General features: G+C 45.6%; 2 protein-coding genes across 19 annotated transcripts in view; one reads left to right on the top strand and one right to left on the bottom strand.

The window, feature by feature from the left end:
* The window catches only part of BICRA (BRD4 interacting chromatin remodeling complex associated protein), a 98,745-nt gene extending 75,196 nt beyond the window's left edge, over positions 1-23,549 (top strand). For 8 of the 9 annotated variants that reach the window (XM_053266946.1, XM_053266952.1, XM_053266944.1 and 5 more), the window contains 10 exons: positions 570-884; positions 4,405-5,091; positions 6,264-6,591; positions 9,320-9,432; positions 10,799-10,924; positions 11,898-11,959; positions 12,346-12,494; positions 13,555-13,646; positions 14,434-14,536; positions 15,476-23,549. In XM_053266946.1, the coding sequence (XP_053122921.1) occupies positions 570-884; positions 4,405-5,091; positions 6,264-6,591; positions 9,320-9,432; positions 10,799-10,924; positions 11,898-11,959; positions 12,346-12,494; positions 13,555-13,646; positions 14,434-14,536; positions 15,476-16,698 (3,198 nt within the window). In that variant the 3' untranslated portion in view covers positions 16,699-23,549. The remainder of the gene's footprint in view (positions 1-569; positions 885-4,404; positions 5,092-6,263; positions 6,592-9,319; positions 9,433-10,798; positions 10,925-11,897; positions 11,960-12,345; positions 12,495-13,554; positions 13,647-14,433; positions 14,537-15,475) is intronic. The other variant, XM_053266953.1, reaches the window with a different exon arrangement.
* The window catches only part of CAPN12 (calpain 12), a 28,974-nt gene continuing 26,550 nt past the window's right edge, over positions 23,451-25,874 (bottom strand). For 9 of the 10 annotated variants that reach the window (XM_053266977.1, XM_053266976.1, XM_053266978.1 and 6 more), the window contains 3 exons: positions 25,240-25,356; positions 24,646-24,704; positions 23,451-24,096 (listed from right to left, as the gene is read on the bottom strand). In XM_053266977.1, coding sequence (XP_053122952.1) covers positions 24,070-24,096; positions 24,646-24,704; positions 25,240-25,356 — 203 coding nt within the window. In that variant the 3' untranslated portion in view covers positions 23,451-24,069. Of the gene's footprint in view, positions 24,097-24,645; positions 24,705-25,239; positions 25,357-25,874 lie in introns of those variants that run through there. The other variant, XR_008310691.1, reaches the window with a different exon arrangement.

The following is a 25,874-nucleotide window of genomic DNA, read 5'->3' as shown; positions in this document are numbered from 1 at the left end:
GTTGCTAATGATATGGAAAGCTTTTTCCATAGTTTCCAAATTTCCATAGTTTGCTGTTCACAGGAAGCCAGGGGAGCAGTTTGCAAGTGTTTGCCGTTCATGCACCACACTTGCATCTGCACCCGGTAGCAGCAGCCTTCATGAGGATTGTTCCAAAACTAGAAGTCTCATTATGCAGAGTCCTGTTTGAGTGTAAAGTGTAGATTATATGGAGTTCACTGACTGTGAGCTTCATAAAAAGGAATATTATTTTCTGCTTGGCCTGAAACAGCAGGGTGCGGAGAGGGGGAGAAAGGTCCATCAGCCTCAGCATTGTGTGACTTTATACATGCGCTTTTACTTTTGTGTCTTTCACACCACCCAGTTGACCAGGGCAGGTGGGGGTCTCTGAGAGCAGGATTTAGGATGCAAATCGAAATCCATGATTGTACTGCACATATATTGCACTGGGGGACTGAGTGTGCATGTGTGCACGTGTGCGCATCGTAAGCAGTGCTGACAGAAAGCAGGTGGGAAAGGTGAGCAGCTAACATCCACATGGTCCTTGCTAAATCTCTTGGACATTTCAGAAGGATCGGAGCCAGCAGCAGCAGCAGCAGCAGCAATTTTATCCGTCAGCCCTGAAAATGCAGCAGGAGAGCAGTTTGAATGAATCCACAGTACCTCCCCACCTGCCAATGCCTCTACCCATCTACAGCATAGCCACCACCGCCCTCAGCACCACAAGCAGTGTCCCAGCCTCGGTGATAGTGAGCAGCAGCGTAGGCGCAGCCCTGCAGCCGCCTGCCGGCCGAGAGCTGAGCCAGAACCACAGCCAGCCGCCGGTGGAGTCCAAAGTACCTCAGTTCTCAGCCGGCCCTCCCCAGCAGGCACTGGCTTGCCAGGTAGCCCTTACCTGTTTGCAGATCCACAAAGCCTCCTTGCTTTGGCATGTCCTCCTGCCTCACTCCCTCCTGTTTAACATGTCTGGCCATTCTTCTTAGTCTGCCCTTCAGCTTCTTGCTTTCTCCTGCGCGCTCTATGTGCAGCACACAAAGAGAAAGAGAGAGAGAGAGAGCAGTCTTAGCATTTCGTTTAGTTTGCACTTGCATTCTCCCACACTTCAAAACAAAGGCTGGGCTTGGGTGTTGGTGGTGACATGATCTCTCTAATAGCAATAGAAGTCTCCCCCTTGTGGAAAGAGATGGGCAATACATGGAGGGGGGATTGATATCTATCGCCACGAGTGCCTTTACTTCCTGGCTAGCACACCAGCACAAACACTGATGTCTTAGGACTATCATTGGTGTGTGTGGTTTTTAAAATTCATTTTTATTGTGCCGTTAGCAGTAGCCTGACATGCAGAACTAGAGGAGGTGAAACTTTTTCTGGCATGCAGAGAAAGCCGCAGGAAAAGCTTTACTTACCAAATGTCTGCATGCTAGATTGCTGTTAGCAAAGGGCCTGAAAGGAGGGGGGGGGGGTCAGAAAAACCTACCTATTCATGAATGCCCATGTTCATCTCCTTAATGTTGGTGGTGTTCAATGGAGCGCCATCTTGATTCAAAACACAGAGGTGGAGATTTCAGGGCAAGAAAGAGAGAAGTCCAAGGATGGTGCATACAGATTCAGGAGGAGTGAAGATGTATATTTTCTATGAGGCTAATGAAAAATGGCGGGGGTGGGGGGAGTAGTTCATCTTAAGTCACTGGAGAATTATTTGGAGATTTCCTAAGCACAACCAGAACTCTTAATCCTGTGTATATCAGGTTATACCTACACACATACTTCTTAAAATGTCTCCTGTAAATAGGTGTATTGTAAATCATGCAAACATTTGGGTGGTAAAGCAGTTAGGTTCTGCATGGTACCAACTGTACCTGCAACAATAATGACCATCTCTGCTCCTTAGAGGACATGTAACTTGTACCTTGAGAGAAGCAACAAAGAGATGGAAACAATCTGCATGGGGGAAATACTACATTTTTTTACTTCATAGAGAGCTTTACCTGCCTCTTTTATGTCCCGCTCAAGAGCACTGCAGTGAAGATGGAAATATAGTGGTAGCATAAACAAACACCACCAATCCCTGCCCAGAGGAGCTTACAATCCCGAGATGGGTACCTCAGATATCGGTCTGCTTAACTAGTTCAACCTGGGAACTTCCAGCTTATAAAACAAAGCGGGTGAGCTGTAGGTACTTACCCACGGTTTGGATGGTTGTGGTCACCCAGGACACACACACACAATGCAGGAATGGGCAAACACCTCTAGTCTCTACTGGATACACCAAAGTGCTGAATTGTTTCCCCACTTCTTCCTGGATTCTGCTGCCAGTCTGTGGCCCTCACCTGTACGTCTCTTCTCCCTGTTGCTGCTCTTGCTTGCTTCCCTTTTGATCTTGACTAACCTTTGGAGATGCTGGTAGTGGTGCTACCTTTTGTTGCTTTTCTTACTGTCTTCTCTGTCCCTTCAGAGCTGTGCATCACACTTGTGGTATGTTTCTACTCCTCTAACAGAATGCATATCTCTCCTTCCCTGCCTATTTTGTATTTAAGCAGAGAGGTACGAAGAAGTTTTTACTTGCCAGTTTGACTCTCTTATCATCACTTACGTGCCTGTATGCTGAAAATGCTGGAGTGGCGGCTATTTACTGGGTGCTGGAATTAGCAGTCACTATGGCCGGGGGATCCCTTACCACAGTTCGTCTCAGGATAGCTCCATGAAATGAAAAGTGTAGTGTGGGTATTTTACGAGATCAGAGTAATAATGACCAAGCATAAGGATGCCGATCTGATAATCCTGGAAAGGCAACCTTAGCTCCTTGTATCAGAGGAGAGTGTTGATGGAGGGGTCATTAAACATGGGGCAGGGGTATATCTCTAATAGGGCAAGGGGAGACAGTTGTCTGGGGGCCCACTGCCTTGGGGACCCCCCCAAAGGCAAGTCACATGACTGACTCCCCCCAGTCACACACTTGCCCAGACTTCCTTCAGTTGTATTCATCCTCCAAAATTGATGAGTGTTAAGACCTGGAGCTACCAGAACAGCATGTCTTTCTCTAGTACCATTAAATATGACTTGCATCATCTACAATTTACAAAACCTTTTAAAAAATAATTTAGGATGATGTTCTGTTGTGGCACATAGGGATGGATAGATAGTATAGTATAGTATAGTATAGTATAGTATAGTATAGTATAGTATAGTATAGTATAGTATAGTATATATAATTCTTTGTTGTATGAACTGGATTAGCGCAGCTGCCTCTGGCTCCTAAGTGGTCCCTGCAGCTAGAACACCCTCAAGTTCAGTTTCTGGGGATCTTTTTAGGAGCACCTACTCCAAATCTTCAGTTCTACTTTGGAGGGGATTTCCCAGGTTTAGAATTGTTTCTCGTTTGTTCTTATTATTTCAAAAAGAAACAAAATTTGAATTCTTTATTGGAATTTAGGAGAGCCCTAAAGACCTACCTGTTCGGCCTGGCCTTCCAGTGCTCTTAAATTGTTTTAAAGGGTCTTTGATGATTGTGAACTGCCCTGAGCTATTTTGTAAGTGCGGTCTAAAAATCGAATGGATGGATGGATGGATGGATAGATAGTTAGATTAGTATGCTTTTGTTACCACTGTTCAGCCTCATTTAAGATTTCTTTACTTCATGAGCTCAGCTTCAATGAGGGGGTGCCTATTTTAAAATCTTGTCTCTGGGCCCACTCAAACCTTGCTACGCCCCTGACATGGGGACTAAGAGATCCCCATCCCCCATGGTCATGAAAGGAGCCAGCATCTTTCTGCCTTCCTGGCATGGTGACAGGAAAGGGCACTGATCATATTCACAAATTCCATGAGTATCAACCTCCCAATGTAAGTTTTTGGATAAGCCTTAAGCTTAAGTTTGAAATGGAGGAAGCAGTAACAAAGGGAGGGAGCATTTTAAGCTACATTGTTAGAAAGTGCCAGGTACCATTCATATTGTATTTCCATATTGTCTATTTCTTTCACCATTATTTAAAAAGCCAATCTTTTGAAAACCTCGGCTATAGCCAACCTCAAACAAGCTGAGGCAGTGAAATAAATTTGGCAGGTGGCCACCAGTGTTTTCAGCAGGACAGCATGGAAGTCTGACACTGTACTCCTGAAATCTTTCCCTCCTCCTGGCTCAGGGTCTCTCCCAGTGTGAACTGGCGATTAAGGGGAAAGGGAACAAACAGCCTCTTTCACTCATGAAACTGGCAATTCTGAGTGTTGGACTTGAAAATTCTTGGCTGCTTCTGTTGGATTCTGGTGCCTTGCTGCATCAGAGTATCATCACAAGAAATGTTTAACCCAACGTGCTCCTCTTTTTTTTTCCCTCTTCCTTTTTTTTTCTTTTTTCTTTTCCCCCCTTTCCCCCCTCTTTCTTCCCCCCCCCGTTTCTGCTTCCAGTTGCCTTCAGGACAGCAGAAACTTCCTGGAGCCTCCCCATCCCATTCACTACCTCATCCTTCCATGGGGGAGAGCCCCCAGCTCCAGCCAACACACCTTTCACAGATGCAGTCCCCACACCAGTCCCGTCCACCCTCTCAGCCTCAGCCTCTTTCCCGGCCGCCCTCCCGGCCACACTCAAGGCCGCCTTCCCAACCACAGACGCTGTCCAGGCCTCCATCTGAGCCCCTGTCACGGTCCTGCACCCCCCAGACACAGATGCAGAACTTGTACGTAATTCAGAATCAAATAGCTTCTTCCCCTCATGGCCCCAACCAGCATCCCCTACGGCCCCCTTCGCAGCCTCAGGTACCATTCCAGGCACCACAGGCCCAGCCAGAGGGGCATCCGCCACTCACAACCCCTCCACATTTGCAGCTACAGGTTCAACTTGCTCCACAACTTCAGCCACAGGCCGAGACTCAGGTGCAGGCCCGGCTATCCGAGGTGCAGCATACCCACTCTCCACATTTCCAGCTCCAGTTCCCTGCCCAGAGTCCTATCAAGTCCCCCACCCCAACTCAGACTCTTCACCTAACACCAGAACAGCAGAGGAGTTTCCAGATGGTTCCAAATCAGTTCCAGACTCTCTCTGCGATTCCAGCCCCTGTACCTCAGCAGAAGCAGCTCATGGACCGATTTCAGCAGGTAAAGCGTCCATGTTAAATAGAAATTGATGGAGCAGGGTTGGAATCAAGTACCCAGAATGTTGGGGGCAATATGCTAAAATCATTGTAAACCGCTTAAAGAGCTCCAGCTATAGAGCGGTATATAAATGTAAGTGCTATTGCTATTGCTATTATCTTTAATAAAAGCCCAGCCCAAAGTTGGCTGTTGTGCTTGGACACCATTCTCCACCAGCTGAGCACAGATAGCAAAGAGGCGCTGTTAGGAAGATGCTTATTCCAAGTGCCTCATGCTCTGACGGAAGGAAGAGTACAGGAGGGGTGGCTGCTTCCTTTAAGTGGTTAAAGTACTTAGATTATTTAGAGATATGTTTTGAACTTTAGACCTGGTCTATAGAAACAGTACAGTGAGGTAGTAGAATCCTGTGATGGTAGAATGGACAGGATAACATTTTTGAATGCTACTCCATGTTAAATAAATAAATAAATAATCCCTGCAAGTTAAAAACAAAAACCCTACCATATCGAGGAGAAACATTATTTGTCAACCCTCTCCCTACTGTGTGAGATTTTTTTCTTGTGGTGAGCTTTTTACACAAAGTAGCAAATGTACAAAAATATGATTCTCCCCTCACCTACAGTCTAAAATGGGGCAGTCCATTCTGCTCACACAGCTCTACCACCTCATTCCCTCTTCAGCCTCTGCATATGCAGACGAGGCCTTATTCTCCCATTTTTTTGTTTCTAAAATAACATTGGCTGGACCTTTTAAGATGCACCCTCAGACCTAGACCCTCTTACCCATATTCCCAGGCTGGGTGTTGCAGTTACTCGGCCACTGCGAAAGTGGGTTGTGTGCATATTCAAAAACATTACTTGCTCGACAGTTGCACACTTCCATCGTTGCCAGCAGGTCTTGAGGACTTGTCCTGGTGAGCCTTGGCATGCGTTGCACCCTGAAGGACTGGATTCTGATAGATAGATAGATAGATAGATAGATAGATAGATAGATAGATAATGCTATTTACACACAGTCTACCAGATGTTGTTGACTGGATTTGGTACTTTAAATATCTGGCTCTTTCCAAGGGTCTAGCATAACTAAAGAAAAATTAAATACAGCATTTTAATTTTGTGTTTTATTTTCATTCATTCATTCATTTTCCCCACCCCATGCCTCTTTGTCCTCCACAGATGCCCCAGGGGATTATCCTGCAAACAAAGCAACCAGCTTCCACTAGCCAAGCTCCACCTGTGCTGAGCCAGTTCAGCAGTCAGCCCTCCTCTGTCTTGGTTAGCAGCCAAGGGCAACCAGTCACAGTAACGACCACTCAGACACCACCAGTCCACGGCCACGTGCCTGTGCCTGCCACAGTCCAGCCATCTAGTACAGGTCCAAGCAAGGTGGTCCCTGTGCTGGAGAAGGGTCAAGTGCAAAGAGGCCCGGGAGGAGGACCGCCGGCACAGCCCACAGCACTGCTCCAGCAGCAGACCCCCGTCTTGGTCAAGTCGGCATCCATTGGTAAGTGGATAAGACTCTGCTTTGTTCATGTGCTTAGTAGTGGTGAGTTTGAGGAAGCCAGGGACAGTAGGCTGCTATGATTTTTTTTCTACTGTGCCTCCTCATTTTTTGTTTTGTGTGTTTGTGTATGTGTGCAGCATGTTGCTAGGGAAAGGGGAGGGTTCCTTCCCCCCAACCCCACTCCTCCAGTTGTATTTGGGGAACAGGAAGGGCAAAGATTCTCCCATTCTATCCTTCTGCCCTCTCTCCCCCATACTGCAAATGACATGTGTACCTAGATTGCTCCAGATTTCTATCCTCCTGCGAATCCTGGTCTGTCCATGTGTTGAAACTCTAGGCTGAGTGGGATCAGCCACAAACCTCCTGCCCTCCATTAGGCCTGTAGATCAGTGGCTGAAAACACTGACATGGTTGGAATTCATCTTGTGTCATGAAGATGAGTACATGACTGGAATCTGGCTGCTTGGGAATGTAAATGGCACACACATTAAGTCTTGGGCTGAAGATTGGGTGGAGAGGGAAGGCTGCTTGGCTGCTCCTGTATTTTAACTGCCCAGGTGTGTCCATTGCTTGCTTGTTAAGTTTGACCCAAGGTATATTGGTCACCAGAGCTTCTGATAGCTTGCACAACGGCGGGGAAGAAGGGCAATGGTAGTCAAGGAACCTTACAATTTTCCAGACATTTTGTGGAAGCAGCACACAATCAAGATTGCTGGTGCTGTGTTATTATTTGTATCTTCCAAGTTTTCTTGTTTTGCATAGGTTTTGCCTAACTTCCATGCTCTCTTTTGAAACCAGTGTATCCCGTTTAAGTAGCTAAGCAGTAAGGAATGCTTGGTGTCAGCTACTGGGATCTTAATTCTCCCTCAGTTGCAGATGTCGGTTCTGATTGTACTCTGGAGACAAATTCAGGTAGAGGGTGTGTGTGTGTGTGTGTGTGTGTGTGTGTGTGTGTGTGTGTGTGTGTGTGTGTGTGTGTGAAGAACAAAACAGACCATGTCTGTTCACTATTCGGTTCTTCCGTTATTGACTGATGGGACATGACCATGACTCACAGTAAATCATTAGACTGTTAACTTAGCATGGCCTCTTTCACTTTCCTTCTCAGCTGTCCAGAACCCTTCTCTCAGCTGCTCCAGAATTTCCATCTTCATCCTTAGAAGGCTGGTTCTTTCCAAATCCTACTTCAAATTCCAGCTCCTTCACTGGCTAGCTATTTAAATGGTTGTGGTGGTGGTCATTCATGGAACCATCCACAATATTTGAATGTTTGTGGACTTTTTAGATATCAGTTCTATCTCTCATAAAACATGAGAGCTAGAAACTTGGTTTATAAGAAAGAGAGAGAGAGAGAGAGAAAGTGGAGTCCCCTCCTCCCACCCCCGTGCCTAGGAATCCAGACTCCATATGGAATTCTGCCTGTGTGGTATTGCCAAAGATTAACAAGCCTGACTGCCACAGCTGGTGGGGAAAGAAGGCTGCCTTTGTTTCCCACCACTTGGACTGAAACATTGAAAAAGAGCTGACTTACGACATGATTGTTTCTTCTTCTTGCTCTCAACTTTCCCTGCAGTGCTTCCCCCAACCCTTGACTCCCACATGAGATTAAAAACATCTAGAGGTTCTCCCCACCCCCACACTGTGTTTGTTAAAGATTCCTTGGCACGTTCCTTGCAAGTTGGAATGTTAGCCTGGATTACCTGGCCACACTTCAACAGGAATAATGGTCTCTTCCCAATCCCTTGCAATATGAAGGGCAGGAACCTTTTGCTGTCTCTGCTTAGTTGGCAGAGCAATCAAAGCTATGGCTTTGAATGGGGAAGTAGGGATGGCCACTTCTGTGATTGTGGGGGCCAAAAGCTGATTTCGTGACACAAGCACCTTCAGGGATATTCGGGCTCCATAACAACTTGCTGCCATTCCACAATGAGGGCTTTATGGTTGCATGTTCAGGGATAGCTCAGGAATGAACAATTTTCTGCAAATATCTTAGAATCTAGTCAGACTTCTAGGAGCCAGCTTGGAAGGAGATAGAATGGAGATGAGTGTACCTGTGAGAGGAGAGATCCTGTACTTTCTGGTCTTGTCCTTTGCCCTTCTTCCAGGCCAAGGGTTCTCAACCTTTGGTCCCCAAACTCCAGCCTACTGAGAGCTCCTTCCCCATATCTGGGAGCATTTCCTCCTGTGCCGGGGAACCCAATTTTGAGATTGTGAGACCTTTTGGGGGCAGGGAACTATATTCTTATACTCTTTGCTATATAAACCACTTTGATGATTTGTTTTTGTTGGAAAAGCAGCATATAAATGTTTAATAATAATCCTACCTGCCCTCTTCAGCAACCCAGGCACTTTGAGCCATTTAACAGGTGCCAAGGCATCTGGGTGTTTGTACCCCTGGTCACAATGTACAAAATTCAAAAGAGATATGTAACAAATAAAATGTGGAGTGTCTGTCTTCTCTTTCTCCTTCTCCCTTCCCTCCTTACAACTTTTAAACATCTTCCTTCTGAATTAAACCTGTAGACAAACCTTGCTTAAACTTCAAGAGGGCTGCCTGGGATCAGATGGAATTGTTTTGGGGGGTGGATCTGGTCAGTGGCTGCCGGTTGTCTAGAGAGATGCTGCTACTTGACCGCAGGGGCTTTGTGTCTTGCAAGATGCAGCACTGTCACAAAATATACCTCGTGTTCCGTAACTTTGTTTTGTTGTGTGTGTTCCTACTCTTCAGCTGTTGCAGAGAGCAAAACGTTTTCCACCGGCTCCACTACAATTTCTGGTGGAAAAGCAACCGCCGGGCAAGGGAAGCCTGCAGCCCCTCTTCCCGTACAGCAGCCAGTTCAGGTGGGACTGTGGTAGCTGACTAAGGATTCTTTGCCGCAGGTTGCATCCACCCTGTCACTGCCTAACATGTATTTATTTTTAGCACCAACAGCATGTGTTTTGCTTTAGCACTCTGTCCAGCCCAGAAGGTTTGCCATTGATAGTTGCGCTCAGAGCCATCACTCCTGGGGTCAGTTCCCACTTATATACCTCTTTGAGGTGGTATAGTTCTCAGGCAGAGGATGTACTACCTCAAAAATGCATGTCTAAAATGGATCCCTGGAAACAGAGCAGCTACATTTCAGAGCCAGTTGGAAGATGCCTGTGGCATATGTCAGAAATACTGTGATTTCTTAAGGCACAAAAAGAAAACAATGAACTGTCCCTATTAATATGAGTTGAACCTTTGGGGATGGAGAAGAGGGTTTTTGTTTTCCCTGAGGAATTAATCTTCCTAGCCAATTTATTTAATGGCATGCAGGTAGTGCAGAGAGAGCAGAATGAGACAAAAGTAACAGTTCTGTTATCAGCATTATAATGTAGCTTTTATGGGGTGTTTGCACAGGTTTATTACAATGAATTAACACATGTCTTCTATAGCCGCCAAGTTGTGCTGATCCATGTGCTGAACTTTTTAGAAATTGAATCTTGGGCAAGGTAGTTTGGTAAATGTGTACAGGAACAGAAAGCACTTGAAAGATTATCTCTGACTTTGAGATTAGACCTTTGGCTCTTTGACTGCTGCCGTGGGTAATTGACCCCTGCTAATTGAACAAAGAGGCATCAGTTCAGAATGGTGATTCTCTTCTATATTTTGCAGAGGGGGAGCAACTGGCCCTATCCAATCCCAGCACAGCATCCCTCTGGTGGTTGTTGCTGATGTCTAGTTTCTGTAGTTTTTTGTTTGTCTGTTTGTTTGTTTTTAAGATTGTGAGCTCCCTGTTCTTTTGAGACATCTTTATTTATCACTTCTTTGTAAACTGCTTTGAATACTTTTGTTGAAAAGTGGTATATAAATGTTGGTAGTTGTCATAGTAATGGAGGTGAGCAATAGAGTGGGTGGAGCAACCTGCAGATGGAGCTTTTTGTGCATCCTGAAGCTAGTCTAAAGTAAACCCTCCTCCATACGGGGTAGGCATTGGTTTAATCATAGTAGTTTAAATGTACATTAAACACCTGGGTATTTAAGCAGGCTGCAGCAATCCGTATAGGGAAGGCTTTGCTATCACAGCACCAAAGAATTTAGAAATTATCAATCTTCGCAGGTGTTGGCAATGCCTTAGCATTCAGTTTTCTGTCTGTGTTGCTAGCAACATCCTTTGCGTCTTTGTTTTTTTATTCATTCCTATCCATCTGGCTTAAAGCTGCCGCCTTGTTTCTTTGGCAGGCCAAGCCTGGAGTCATTAGCTCCGTGTCAGGCCTGAGCCTTGGGAAAAGTCCACTGCAGCTCCAGGTACTTGGGAAGGGCTTGCCACAGCTCATGCCTTCAGGCCCTGCCCAAATCCAGCAGCAGGTGAGGGGCTGCATCTAGGGTGCAGTTTTGACTTCTTTGTTTCCAAAATAATTTGCCGTTCTGCTCTTTTGGCTTGGTACAGGGGTTCTCAGATGTGGGTCCCCCAACGTTGTTGGACTTCAACTCCCATAATCCTCAAGTCTGGGGATTATGGTAGTTGGTCCAACAACATCTGGGAACCCAAGCCTGAGAACCCCTAGCTTAGTATATTTGGGGCATGGGGTGGTTGTTGTTTTTTTCCTTTTTGTGTTTAATTTTCATTTACCCCAGAAGTATATATTCCACATAGCCCATTACTCACATGTTCCTTTGTTATACAATACATATAATAATCACATTTCCCTGAAGGCCTGCGGAAAACAGCCAGCATTCCAAAAATGTGCTCCATCTGCCATTAGTTGCCATCCTTCACTCACCTTTGCCAGATGCTCACTGTGCCAATTTGAACATTTCCAAACTTGTAGCAATCAATGACGTTATTGCTGGAATTGCCTGCATTTCCCCTCTCTGGGCTACCTCAGTTCTTGCTGATAACAACAAACTGGTTACTAATTCTAAATCTTTGAAACAAAACAATTATGGGGTCTAAGGGAACAGAATATCCTACCACAAGTTCTATTTATCTCTATCACTTTCTGCCAGTATCTCTCTCTCTTCTTGCACTGTCCTTCAGCCACCTGTCTGGAAAATACTGATTTATTCCACTAACATAGCCCTAACTAACCTTATTTAGAGCTGTGTTAATGAAATAAATTGTTACTTCCACTGAGTAGCTGTGTTGGGAACTCCTGATCAGTGACATCATGTTATGTCACCTGGAGGCTGCCTCTCTAAGATGGCATCTCTAGACTTCCCAGCTCAGGCTTCCACTCATCCTGGCCCGCTCCTTTTTCTTAAGACACAAACTGGATGGTGCTTTTCTTGGCACTTCACAACTCACCTATTGCCTTTTTGTATTTCCTTTCCTCCCCAGTATGACAGCAAGCTCAGAAGCCTGAAAAAGCCTCCTATGCTACAGCCCAGCAAGGAAGCCTGGTAAGTCTATACTGGAGCAAGCAAATGAAATACAGTCCCAAGAACAGAAGCAAAGCAGTGGGTTGGTAACGCCAGCAATAGGGCTCAGTCATTGACAGCGCTGCCTGAGTGAGAGCAGGGTTTTTCCAGGCGTGGCAGCTTTATACAGGGGTGTATCAGAGCAGAGTGTAGCCCCCTCTCCCAGAGGTCAGACTCTACCCAATGGAACCTGACACATTGCATTGCCAGGATATGTATTGCATTGAACTTAAGAGGTCTGTTTGCAGTCATTAACAGCCGTGGATGGGGTGGAGCACAGGGGGCAACTGCTCTCTGTCTTTGGAGTATTGTAGGTCTCTGCTACACAGGTGTAAAACTAACATATTCTTTCCTGCTGCTTCCTGTAGTTTCTTAGAACAGCTGCATAAACACCAGGGAGCTGTGCTGCATCCTGATTACAAAACCTCATTTCGGTCATTTGAAGATGCCCTGCAGAGGCTTCTCCCGTATCACGTTTACCAAGGAACGTTGCCTTCTCCCCATGACTACCGCAAAGGTGAGTTTATCTGGGGCTCCACCAGGTGAGATGCAAGTGGATTGATTGCTGTTACTCCCAGGTCGCTTATTCAGTTATCCAGGCATCAGCTCTTTGGTCTGTCAGGTTCCACCATTCCTGGCTGTTTTGTATTTCAGCACTTATTTTTCCCAAGCCCGAGGTTCTCAGACTTGGGTCACCAGATGTTGTTGTTGGACTGCAAGTTTGTGAGCCCTATCCTAATGATTCCAAGTGTTTCTCACATGTTAGAATTAGAATTCATTACGAATGTTGATGCTGTTGCACTTAGGCTAAATGGAAAATGGTTTTCTAATAAAACAATTGTCCTCTTTGAGATATCAGTTTCCAGCTGTGCAGGTTGGATAGTAGTTTCTACTGGCTGCAGCCTGTGCCCTCTGGCCACAGGAGGAATGAGAGGGGACAGCACATTGGATTCCTCCATAGGAGTGGGGCATACCTACTCCTGTTTCTTCTGGTATTTTCTGTACCTTTGGGCCACACTGTGTATATACCTGTTTTGTCATCTGCATACGTGTGTGTGCGTGTGTGCGCGCGCGCATGTGTGCATGCAGTAAGTTTCTGTCACTTCATGCGTTGGATGAAATAGGTCAGCAATACTATGAAAATCCATGCCTATGAAAATCCATGCCTATGAAAATCCATGCCTGAACAAAACCTTTGAGTCTTTAAGATGCTAGAGGACCCTATTAATTTTTATTATGATAAACTGAAATGAACAATCCTTTTTAAAGCCATCCAGGCTGTTGGCCAACACAGCATCCTGTGGCAGAGAATTCTGTAGATTAATTATGTGCTGTGTGAAAGGGGACTTGCTTTTGTCTCTTCTAAGTTTCCTGCCAATCGGTTTCATGGACTGATCCTTGGTTCTAGTGTTCTGAGACTATCCACTTTCTCCACATCACATGGCTACCCTTGTGAAAGTACTTTCCTTGGTGCTTGCCAGCATCTTCCAATAACCCAAAAGCCCTTTCCTTATGGCAATTCCCAGTTATAGGAGGCAAGCATATAACCTTTTGCTTCCTTCCTTCATTCCTTCCAGATGAAGAGTTTGAAATGGTGTCCACGCAACTGCTGAAACGCACACAAGCCATGCTGAACAAATACCGCCTGTTGCTCTTGGAAGAATCACGGGTAAGATTTCCCTTCTACAGTGTCCTCATAAAACAGGTAGATTTGAGAGAGGGGGGGGGAGAGAGAGAGAGAGAGAGATATCTAATCCTGTTCTTTGCCTCTCTGTTGAGCTTTACAGTTTGCTCATCAAGTAGTAGGCCAGAAGACAATATCTCTTTGGTTGTGTTGTGGAGAAACCTGAAACCTATCACAGGAATATTTTACACCCTGGTTTGGTGCATCTCTTTAGATTAGAAATAAGCACGAGGAGGAAGTGATTTTGAGGAAAGAGCAGGACAGTTCAAAACCATCTCCTTCTGTACAGAGAAACCCCAAGTTCTAGGTCTTGAATAGAGATATGGCAAATCAGTATGTAATGCCACTGTGCTTTTTTCGCAAAGCATTGCTCAACTTGCATGTTTTCTGATGACTTGATATTCATTCAGGGTGTGTGTTCCTTTTGTTTTTCTGCAAGAGTGATGGGGTGGCAAAAAGAGGAGGGATGGGCAGACAAACAAAACAAAAGTTGTAACAACATGAATGTGCCCATTCTCCCTCACCTCACCCCCTGGCTTTTACCACACCTTCAGCACTTTAGTGGTACAAAGTTTACAGAGCTTTTACAGAGTTCCATAAAGAGAAAAAGGCAGGTCCTGCCCTAAGGAACTTGCAGCCCAAATTTCAGTAGTGAGTGAGGGCGGAGTTTCCAGAGACAGGTGAGGTCATAAGGCTCAGGTTGTTTCTGCAGTATGCACAGCAGCTTTCCTCTTCCCTGCCAACTCGCCAGTCTTCTGTTTTATGTCTGTAGAGAGTCAGTCCTTCGGCGGAGATGGTGATGATCGATCGTATGTTCATACAGGAAGAAAAGACCACCTTGGCTCTTGATAAGCAGCTGGCAAAGGAGAAACCAGGTAAGGAAGGCTTTGTTTCAGCTTCTTGCACAGCTTGCTTGTCCCTTCTCTTAAACATTAGGTAAGTCCTGTATGTAAGATGTGAAGTAATGATAAACCCAAGGGTGTTTCTGAACATGTGCCGAGTACCTTTCTTCACCGAGTAACCATCTGCTATTATCAGGAGGAAGGACTTTAGGGCAGTGGACTTGCTCCCTTGCCAACTGGACACCCTTGCTTCTCATTTCACAAGTGTTGTAGACAGCTGGACTGTAGAGGTCAGTAAGGAGTTGATTTAGGAAGATCTGACTTCACACTTATCATGTGGATTGAAACTCTGTAAACCAAGGAAGGAACTGGAGCAGAGATGGTCAAGCCATGGCCTGCAGGCCAGATATAACCCCCCAGGGCACTCCCCCCCACTCCCCCCATCACCATATTAACTTTTTAAATCAAGGTGTGGTAAACCTGTTTGGAAGCCACAGTTCACGTTAAGGTCGAATTTCCATGTGTATTTCATATAAAGGTTATGCTCTTGCTGTTACGCATATTCTGGAAGGCCAAAGAACCATTGAGGGGAACTTTCAAGAAGCACCTTCATTCCTCAGCCTGTGGCCTCCTGCCATCGGAGTGTGTGTGCTCCATATTCGTGAAACTCTTCCTGCTGCAGAATTGCCAGTTCTATGACAGAGATGGTCCATCCGTGGGTGGGGCTGGGTGATTCCAGCCTGCATCCAGAGAAGATAGTGGTCCCTGAGAGCAGAGAAGCTGGGCGCTCCTGGTTTAGTCTGTGGTTGGTGTCCCTGGTGAGCATTGCCCAAGGCAGTGGTGAAATGAGACTGCCTCCTTGGTCTGCCTTTGACTAAGATTTGAGTTTTAAGTTTTTATGTTGTAAGGCAGGATGTGACGTGTTAAAAAAACAAAACAAAGCAATCAGTGGTGTATACTCTTCTCTTACAGATGAGTATGTCTCCTCATCTTCACGGTCACAGAGTTTTGCTTCTTCTCTGGCGCAGGGCTCTGTGCCCAGCAGCGTTTCTTTGACTTCTGAGAACCTGAAGGCACCTCCAGTGCAGATGGCAACCCAGATCAACCCCACAAAACTGGTAATCAAGCACAGCGGAGGTTCCCCCTCTGTCACATGGGCCAAGGCCTCTCCCTCCTTGGATGGGGATGAGGATGCCCTGCCCTCCCGGAGCAAACCCCCCATCAAAACCTATGAAGCCCGGAGCCGGATTGGGCTGAAGCTGAAGATCAAACAGGAGGCGGGGCTTAGCAAGGTGGTTCACAACACTGCCTTGGACCCAGTTCACCAGACGCCACCGCCACCCATCTGCACAGTGATCAAAACGGCTGAGCAGCACTCATCAGCCTCGGCCACTGCCACCACCACCACCACCACCTCCATGGTGGGGCAAATGAATGGAACAGTTGACCATATCGCTGCAGCCCCAGTGGAGAAAAAGCCCATTGTGACTTACTGCAGGCTTCCTCTCCGTAAGACTTACCGGGAGAATGTGGATGCTTTTGTGGCAGAAAAAGCCCCAGACACTTGTCTAAAAGGGAGCACCCCGAAAGCCGATACGGTGCCAAGCACCCTCATCATCAAGCAGGACGGTGGTTCCAGGAGCGTCATCACCTCCCACAAAACTCACGAGAGCCCCTTCATGGCTGCGGCAGAGAAGGGCAGATCAGAGGAGAACACCAAACATACTTTTTTCAACCGGAGTGATGCCCGCTCCCTCGTGATGCAAGAGAGCCCTGCCCCTCCCAAGACTGATGATTCAACCAGTGGCCTTATGAAGGAACTCGCGGAGGTTGAGGATGAGTTTTATCACCGGATGATAAAGACTGAACCCCCCGACCACGGCTCTGCCTCCGAACTCACGTGGGAGGTGCCCCTACCCCCAGCCAAACGCCGGAAGTCAGAATCTTTTGACGTGGACAATGCGAGCTTCTCCAGTGACAGTCCCCCAGATGACTCCCTTAACGAGCATTTGCAGAGCGCCATTGACAGCATCCTGAACTTGCAGCAACCTCAGGCAGGGGGCCAGAACACCCGGACACCCTCCTCTTCGTACCACTCTTCCTCCTCCCCCTTCTCCTCCCCTGCCCACCGCACAGACACTTACCTTGCCCCCAATCACAATGGCGGCCTTGGAGCAAGGACGTTGAACAGATAACAGAAAAACAAGCCAAGCAGAGACCCTGCCAAGAGAGCCAAGGACTGAAGCTGCAGCAGCTTCTGCTGGCTGGGAAACGGTTGAAAGCCAAGGTGCCGCTTCCCAGAGACCCGACAGAGAGGGCCTGATGCCAGGAGGGAAGAGTGGGGGTCTGGGGTGGGGAGGACAGCAGCAGTGCCCGGAAGGGTCTTCATCCATCCAAGTGTTGATATGGTGGATTGTGGTGGTTGTATAGGGCAAGCTCCAGCTAGACTTACAATACACTCGTCTCATCACACGCACCATTGTGGGGGGAAAGGAAAAATCAGCAAATGGCAGGCAGCAGGTGGGAGGGGGTTGGATTGGGGCCCATAGGTAGTATTGGCTGTGTAATATTTAGATTCTGTAACAAATTGCTAACTTGAATCTCTGAATGATGATGGTTTTATTTTTCTTCCCCCCTCCCCCTTTTCCCCATCTCCACAGTTGTCTTTAGGACATTTTCAATAAATCCAAGTCCGAAGCCAGCAGGGAGGCCAAAGGAATGGGGTGGGGGAACAACTCCGTAGAGTTGCCACAAGGGGCAATTATGAAATTTGATTTTTGTCAGGTTTCACTTAAGTTATTTAATTAAAATGTTAGCTTTTTTTCTGGAGGGAGGTAGATTCTGAACAAAATGCAAAGAAAAAAGGAGAAAAGGTGAACACTAATGCTTAAAAAGAAGCATGGATGAATTTGCAGATAAACCCCTTTCAAAGAAGAAGACAGTCCCCTTCAGTGGGACATGTGTGGGTCTGGTTAACATAGCTGTAGTGGGCAGGGCAAGCAGAGGTCTGGCAGATGGGCATACATTTCTCTCTCTCCCCCCTTCTTCCTTTTAAAAACCACATCAGTCTAAGAATTTGACAAACGTGAACCACAAGAAATCTCTTTAAGTTGCAGAAGAAGTACAGTCACCTGACCATTCCGATGTTGGGGCTGAGATGGGCGTTGGCTTTGGAAGCCCAGGCACAGGCAGAGGACCAGGCGAAGTCCCACTGGCTGTGTTCTTGTGCTCTTTTGTCCTTGGGTGCTGATGTTTTGCTCATCTCCCATGGTTTCAGTGACTCTCCCAGGGCCCCTGTGTCTCATTCAGAAATCATGGCTTTGTACCTCTCCTTTCTACTACTTGCACATGGACAAGAGTCATGAGATAGGCGGGGATTCCTTTTGGTGGAAACAGTTAGTGTGTCCTCACAGCTGGAGGAGAAAGAAGTGGCTCTTTGAACAGCATCCGCCATGACTTCCCCTCCTCCAGGGCCTAGGAATGCAACTCTGCTCCTCCAAGCGTGCACTGAGAGGGTCACAAAAAGGTCCATCCTTGCAGCTTTCCTTGGTTGGAGCCATCCAGCCTCCCTTGTGCTTGCCTGCCTGTAGTTCTCCTCTTCTTTTCTTTTGCACCCTTATGAGGCCTAGAAACTCTGATGGAGCACACCTTACAGTACAAAATTTAAGTACCAGCAGGAAGATTTAGCTCTTCTTTAACTGAGTCTTTAAAGGTATTACCAGCCACGTGGCAATGATCCCAAACTGCATGGGTTTTTAAAAAGAAGCCTCCCAGACTTCTCAGGTGGTGGTGGTGGTGTTTTTGTTCCTGAAAAAAGGTAGGGGTGTGTGTGGGGGGTGTGTGTGTGTGTGTGTGTGTGTGTGTGTGTACAGCAGCTAAGGCAGGACATGGTCTTCTGTTAATGCCGGCCTGGCAAGGCTGAGACTTGAGACTCCGGGAGCCTTTTCATCCCTGTTGCCAAATGCATGCAATAGTATCCCATCCACACAAGAGACTGATGAGGGGAGTGGTGCTCCATCATCCCATCTCCCTCACAAATCTGACTTTTACAAATGCACTGACAGAGGACAAGTGCCCTGAAGCAGAGCTGTTCCTCCCCTTCCCCCGCCCCATGTGCCTCACCCCAGCCTTTAAAGTTGAGAGTTCCTTATTGTTTAGTTTCCCTCACAGTGGATGTTGCATCTCCATTGTCACCTGCAGCTGCCACCTTGATGTGTGCTGCTCTTCTCTCTCTCTTGCACTTCTGGCTTCCTCCTTCCTGCAAGACATTGCCAGCGGGCTCAGGTGCCATCTCAGACCTTGGGAAGTGCCATCTCTTTCCATTCTGTTCTGCCACTCAGTCTTGGGTGGGGGGCGGCAGAGCTATTCCATAAGAAAAGGGTGGCTAAACTAGCAAATACGTAACCTTCTGTTTTAGATGGCAACTTCTCACCTGTTCCAAAGAGAAGCAGAAACATTTCTTGCTCCACAGCTGGATTGTGTGAGTGGGGAAAGGATTAAGACGTTAACGTTGCAGTTCTGGGGTTTGCTCTGCAGTATCTTTAGCTACATCTTCCTTACTCTAGGGTCTTGAATGATTCACATTCTTCCAGACAAACTAACCTTCTGATGACATAACTAATCGAACATCAAGACTCTCCTTTTTCTGCTTTTAGGTGCCAAAGTATTCCTCTGTCTCCTTCCTGCCCCGAACACACACCATAGAGGGAAGGGGCTTGAGGGAAGGAGAGACTGGTTCCTGCTGCCTTGAGCTTCATGTATGGCCAGCAAAGGATAAAGGCAACACTAGAATATGCACCCTTGCTTACCCCATCAGGTGGCTTGGAAAACACAGTTGCACACAACTGTGTGTTGTGTGTGTGGGGGCGGGGGGGCAGACGCATGAAGATCAGCTCTAAGATGAGAGCTCATAGCCTGCCACCTGCATCATTTGCGTGTGCACATAGCAAGTTTCTGTGTTTACAATTGAGGAGAGTATCCTACAGAGGGCCAATGGTATAACAAACTTTAAAAATGCCCAGAGTAAGAGCCTGCTTGGTTGACATAGCCAAGAGTACAGAGAAACGTTGAAATTTTCAACATTTGTTCAAATGTAGATTTTTCCTTTCTTGGTTCTGTTCCTTAAAAGTTCCAGTTTCATCCTTATCCTTAGCAAATAAATTGGGTTCATCTCCATCTCGGATCACAAACTGAAACATCTGCTTTGGGAGCTTGGTACAAGCTTTTAGCTCATCACATTTAGTTGTGAGAATCCAGTGCATATTCAGCGGGTTTTTTGTTACGTTTGGCCCTTTTGGCTACCATTAGTCCCTTCTTACCTCCCTTCTCTCCAGACCTAGGTCTGCTATCTTAAAAATCAAAACAACCTTACATGCCCCAACATACAAGTTCTAAAGCAACTGATGCTGCCAAAGTGTGTTGTCTTTTTAATCATTAAATAGAAGCCTGTTGCTCATTTGTTTCCAGAGTTGCCTGATAGTGAAAAGCCAGTTTATTGACTACCTAAATTGGATTTCTTGTTTTGTGCCTCTTCACCCCACTCACCATGGCTTGTAAAAAAGACAAATACCTTTCTTAACATCAAACTTCACATTAAAAGCAGGCCAGCCTATCCTTTTGGCTGCTGTCCCATAATATAAACCCAAGAGTGGAAGAAATGGCCAGCAAGTCCAACTTGGAGATTAGCTGTTGGTTCTTTTGGAAGGGTGCCGACTGACCTGCATTCAGCCATTGGCTATAAATCTTTTATTTTGTCTCTTCTCCCCTCGGTCATCTTTATTTCTTTCCAAGATTGGGGGTGAGAGGGATGCTATAATTCTGTGTCCAGGGCTTGGGAATTTGCTGCAGCTGCCTTCCAAATTCCTTCACGCTTTCCTTTCTACATTCTTTTTTTCTGCAAGCAGGCCTGAAACAAAGTCTCTTTGATATTTTCTTTCGCGGATGCCCACAACCACCACTACTTTGTCCCTGACCAAACTCTGATGATAAATTGTCATGAAAAGTGTTGCACTATGTTTAAAAAGCAAATTAATGAGCTTTCTTGAGAGGGAAGACAACTACAGAAGCTAGAACTGTATAGATGCAGCACCCTTCCAGGTTCTGTCTTTAGGAAAGCAAACCGTTCTTTTTCAGAATTTCAACTGCAATCCTTTTACGGGGAGAATGCTGGTTTATAAAACTAAAAACTTTATTTCTGAAACCCTGCAAAACACATGTTCAGGGCCTTTAAAGATTTGGCAGAACAGTGAAAAAATCTTGGCCACTTGTGTCTTCTGGATGGAGAAAACCATCTAACATTTTAAAACTTCATTCTTTTACTAACTGTCCCCACCACCACCATCCCAATTAGGTGAGGCCTTAAAATTATCCCTATGTTAATTTCACACAGTCATTCTAGAAACAGGCATGTGTATTTTGCCTGTGGCTACAGAAACAGACTGTGCAGCCTGAAGAAGTGAAACCAGTGCTTTAAAATTTGCTTTAAAAGTTAATTTGAGGTCATGCTTTTGTTGTCTGTTGGATTGCCTGCCCCAAGCAAGCTCCCTTCAAGCAGTTGCTTTTTGAAGTTCTAAGCACCATTGTCTTGTCCCTCAATCCCTGCTCTGTGTGTGTGTGAACATGTGTACCTGTGTGGGCTTGTTTCACTGCTTTATTTACGGATTTCTCTAAAATTGTCTTGGTGCCCTTCTCCTATTTCTTTGCACCTGCAAGGTTGCTTGAACAGACCAATAAATGTTCTTGCACAAACATTTAATATTTAACGGTTCAGTTGAAAGTCATGTTTGATGAAGAAAAAAGTTCACAAACGGTTCTGGTGTGTCCTGACTGATAGCTCTCATTTTTAACTGATGGATAAAGAGAATGATTTCAGCCCCCACCCTTGCCAACTCTTTCTTTTGGTTCTCTTGCTATATAGCTGGTTAGAGACTGTCATAAAGTTGAGTTGAGTTGATTCTCTTGCCTTACCATCATATCTTTTGACCAAGGACAGATAACAACATGTAACCCCCTCACCAACTTTCTGTGTTCTGTTTCTTTTCCTCTTCTGATCTTTCTGCATACAACACAGAATGACCCTGTTGTTCATTTTCTACCCTCTGGCTGGTTGTCTGATCCGCCCCCCCTCCCCTATCCCACAAAATAAGAGGCAATATCAATGGCTCCTGTAACCCAAAATGTTGTTATGGGGAAAGGCAGAAAAATTCTAGAGAATATTGGCTATTGGTCCAGCCTGTTCTTCAGCATCGTCCTCCTTTACCCTTTACTGTGTCTTGTGAAGTAGAGAAAAAAAGTTTGTGTCTTAAAAATGCAGTTTACTGAATTATCTTTTTAGGGATATAATTGAACCAAAAAAAAGAGGATTAAAAGGTCTACATTTTTTCTTTTGTCTTTGACAAAGTGTGTTTCAAAACGTGCACCATTTTACCAGTAGTGCAAATTGCTTAAGAAAACTGGATACCAGTGCCCCAATTCCAAGCCTTGTGTGCTCCATTGTGTGTACTGAATAGGGTCTCATGCAGGCATTATTGGGTGCCCACCAGGATGCACTGGATCAGGCTGCAGATTTTCATTTATTATAACTGGGAAACTCCCCATGCAGCTCCTATTCACTTCAGTAGGGTATGTGCATTTACTTTACTTTGCATTGTAAGACTTTACTTTAAAGGGAAATGTTACTTTCCACACTCTAGTAGTAGTACTCAAAACTGCTTCTCGGTTTAAATTTGGTTTTATGTTATGTGACATTATTTATTTTTTTAAATCTTGCAATACCTTCTGAAGCACTTTCCTGTCATCTTGTTCCTTCCTTGTTCAAGTCTGCAGAACATTAGCTGCCACCTATTGGAAGGTAGCCAGGGGCATGGTCGTTTTCTGTTGCCTTGGTCCAGTGCCCTACATGGGCTCTGATATACGCATAGCATTTCTGCATGCATGGACTCCCCCACCCACCCCGACCCCAGCCAGTGTTCGCTCCATTGAGGTGAAATGGAACTCCAGCACCTTCCAGAAATGGCTAATTTGGGGCAAATAATCCCTTGTTTCACTGCTGCTGGAGAAGTGTCCCAAGCAAAGATGAGGACTGGATTTTGAAACACTACTTGCTAAGCTTTCAGTGCTCCCCGCCTATAAACCCCCTGGTTATCTTGTAATGTGGGGGGGGAATATATATGGTTAGGAAGCAATAAGGGATGTCCGGACTCCCAGGCTGGTGTGTGTTTTTTCTTTTTTATATATAAATATATATATAAAAATGTATATGAAATTGTTTGGCTTTTTGTTTAGTGTCTTTTTTTTCCTTCTAAAAAGTGTGGATTTGGGATCACTAGTTCATTTGGTTGCTGACTCTCCTTTCTGCAAGATAGTTAAGTTAAAAGAAAAAAGAAAAAGCTCCCCTTCAGATTAAACATTAATCTATGTTGGCTTTCTTATTGTTATGGGGAAGTGTATACGTTCTTTATTTTAAGCCTTTCCAGTATTTTGAAAAATGACCATGGATGTTTGCTTCATTGCCTCTGAGGGTGAGGGGAGATTCTCATCTCTTTGTACATGTTTTAATTTTCAGTAAGTTTTTTTAGGGAAGGAAGGGGATATCTGAGAGGAGGAGAAGGAGGAGGAGGAGAGATACAGATCTCAAATCTTTATAAGCATCCACCCACCTTCATCTTGCCATCAATCTAACACTTAAATAGGCTTAGGGAGGGAATTTTAAAAGTTCATTTTGAAGAGTTAAGGAAATCCACTTTGGTCCTTGCAAATCCTTCCACTTTCCCACCCCACACCAAACAACAGGAAGGCTTTGCAAATGAAAGGTAGCAAAAGGTGAAACTCAACTCCTTTTTAGTATTAAAAACACAACAACAAAAAAACGGTTTTTCGTTCCTCTCCCTGCTGGTACCAGTTTGAACTTCTTCACAGTTCAAAAACAAAATATAGTACTATAAAATAATTTTGTACTGTATTTATTGTATATAACAATTTTTAAACAGAATTATGTACATTTAGTACTTCTGTGTAAATTAAATTGCTCTTCTTTTTAAAAACGGTATAGGAATTGTTTTGGCTTTTCTGTTTTCAAAAAGAGAAATAGACTGCTTTGCAATATGAAAAGGACGGGGTGGGGGGCTGCTTCTTGGAAGGACAACTGCCCTCTGCTTGAGTATTGCAGAAAGGGTCCAGGGAGCATCCTTGGGGTGAGCCACAGGGGGTTGGTCTTGGGCACCATTAAGGGTGGCAGAGCAAGAGATAGCCCGATGTACCCGGGGGCACAGTGGTCTCCACAGGAAAGGGTCAGCAATGGCAGTGCAAAAAACCAGACTTGACTTGTGTCTTCAGTCACCAAATGCAGAAGTTAGTTTAAAGAGAAAAACGTGGCTGTAACCATAATGCGCCAAAAGCCTGTATTTGTTTCTTTTAATCATGCTCTGCATAATAACTGTTTTTCTATAGTGCCTAATTCATTCTGATTGCAGAATGCAGATAATTAATATAATCTCTGCTGATGCTTCTAGCTAGAATTCATTAGTCATCCATTGAGAGTGGGAGCCAGCTGGGTCAGCTCTTCTGTATCAGGGGGAGGTGACGAGTTCCATCCACTGAAAGGCAGAAACGAAAACAGGTAAGCTTTTGTTTCCCATCAAGATGTGTTTTAATTAATGTAGATAGTTGCAAACATTACAAATGTGGCAGGGGGAGAGGGTGCTGAGGTTAGAGGCAAGTGCTTCCTCACCCCCCTGGAAAAGGGATCCACACTCATTTTAAATTGGCCAGTGAGTTTCACCACAAATTTCCATGTATTCGGCTCTTTTACCCATTCTGTCACTGGCAACCACATGTTGGTTGGGACAAATGGAGGGTCAGAGACAGGAAAGGTGAGTTGCACACACCTGAATGTCTCGTTTTGCAGCTCACAGGCAGCATTAACCGTAATTCCCTATCTGGGCTGAGTGGTGCTGCTATATCCCTGTTGTCGAAGGTAAATGTTCTGTGTGTTCCATGGGCAGACAGAGTGACAAAGAGCTCCATATCAGAAGTGCCAAGGAGCAGTATTGGGGTTGCACTCCTTGGATAGTCTCTGCTCCCTCCACCAAATAAGCAGCATCAGATGGCAGGACTACACCCAAGAGGTCTCTTCTTTGCCTCACCTCCTCCCTAGTCATGTAGATCAGTCCATCCTGATTAGCATCCCGGCTCTTGCACTTCCCTGTTGAAAGGAAATGGGAAACTTGTCATGCCAAGACATTCCTTCAGTGGCTTATCGCTAGCTCTTGCTCAACCAACTGATTCTGAGCTGCCCATCTGTGGCAATTAGCCAGCATGGTGTAGTGCAAAGGTGTCAAATTGCGGCCTTCCAGCTGTTGTTGGCCTACAGTTCCCATCATCCCCAATCAGTGGCCAGTAGCCAAGGATGATGGGAGTTGTAGGTCAACAATCGCTGGAGGGCCACAGTTTAACACACCTGGTGTAGTGAATAGGAGGTTGGGGGTTGGGCCAAGGAGACTGGATTGACTCTGGGCTTGCCCACAGACCTCATTGTGCTCAACCACAGACCCCAATGAGGTCTGTGGTTGAGCACAGAGGCAATCCAGTCTCCTTGGGCAAGTCTTGGCTTAACCAACCTCACAGAATGACTGTGATGATGATAAAATGGAATCTTTCATCACCCTCAGGTCCATGGAGGAAGGACCTGCGTTGATGTACAGGAATAATAGGAGTATGTGAGAGAGACTGGTTCTTACCGAAGACGCTTTCCAAGTGCACCATGAAGGATATAAAGCTGTCAAAGTCTATCTGAAGCCAAGGGTTGCTGTATCTTGTCACAAGGACCTCAAATGTCTGCTTGTTTAAGTGGAAGCCTGAGTAAAAGCCAACACTTTTATTACACACACTGAACATTTATTACAACACAATATTAGCAGGACCCAGTGTGCATAAAAATATTTTTTTGAAGTCACATTTAAGCAAAGTTTTATTCTGCAGATCTCGGCAGAAGCTAGAAAGCAAAGAATCCTCACTGTCTGACCTCTGTCTTATAACTGGAAGTTGCCCATAAACAGTTGAATGACAGTGTTGAACACAGAAGCATGCTGAGGGCACCCCCAGGGCATTTTCTGGACTACGAGATTTGCAACAGGTAAAGTGTTGCAAGGTATGACGGAATAGTGCCACGGTTTTCATATGGCCATTCATATTTTCCGTCCATTGCAATGTGTTTTCATGGCAGGAATATCCATATTTCCTTTGAAATGCATCCGTCTGCCCCTCCTTCTCGTCCATTTGGGCCAATGGAGTTGCGGTGGGCAGGGTGACTCAGCTGCCTTGTGCAAATCCACCAGCAGGTGGAAGTGCTGTTCCAAAACAAAAATCTAACTTT

The sequence above is a fragment of the Hemicordylus capensis genome, chromosome 7 (assembly GCF_027244095.1).
Source record: "Hemicordylus capensis ecotype Gifberg chromosome 7, rHemCap1.1.pri, whole genome shotgun sequence".
Taxonomy (NCBI): Eukaryota; Metazoa; Chordata; class Lepidosauria; order Squamata; family Cordylidae; genus Hemicordylus; species Hemicordylus capensis.
Note: the sequence above shows the minus strand (reverse complement) of the source record. Positions and strands in the feature narration are given on the sequence as shown.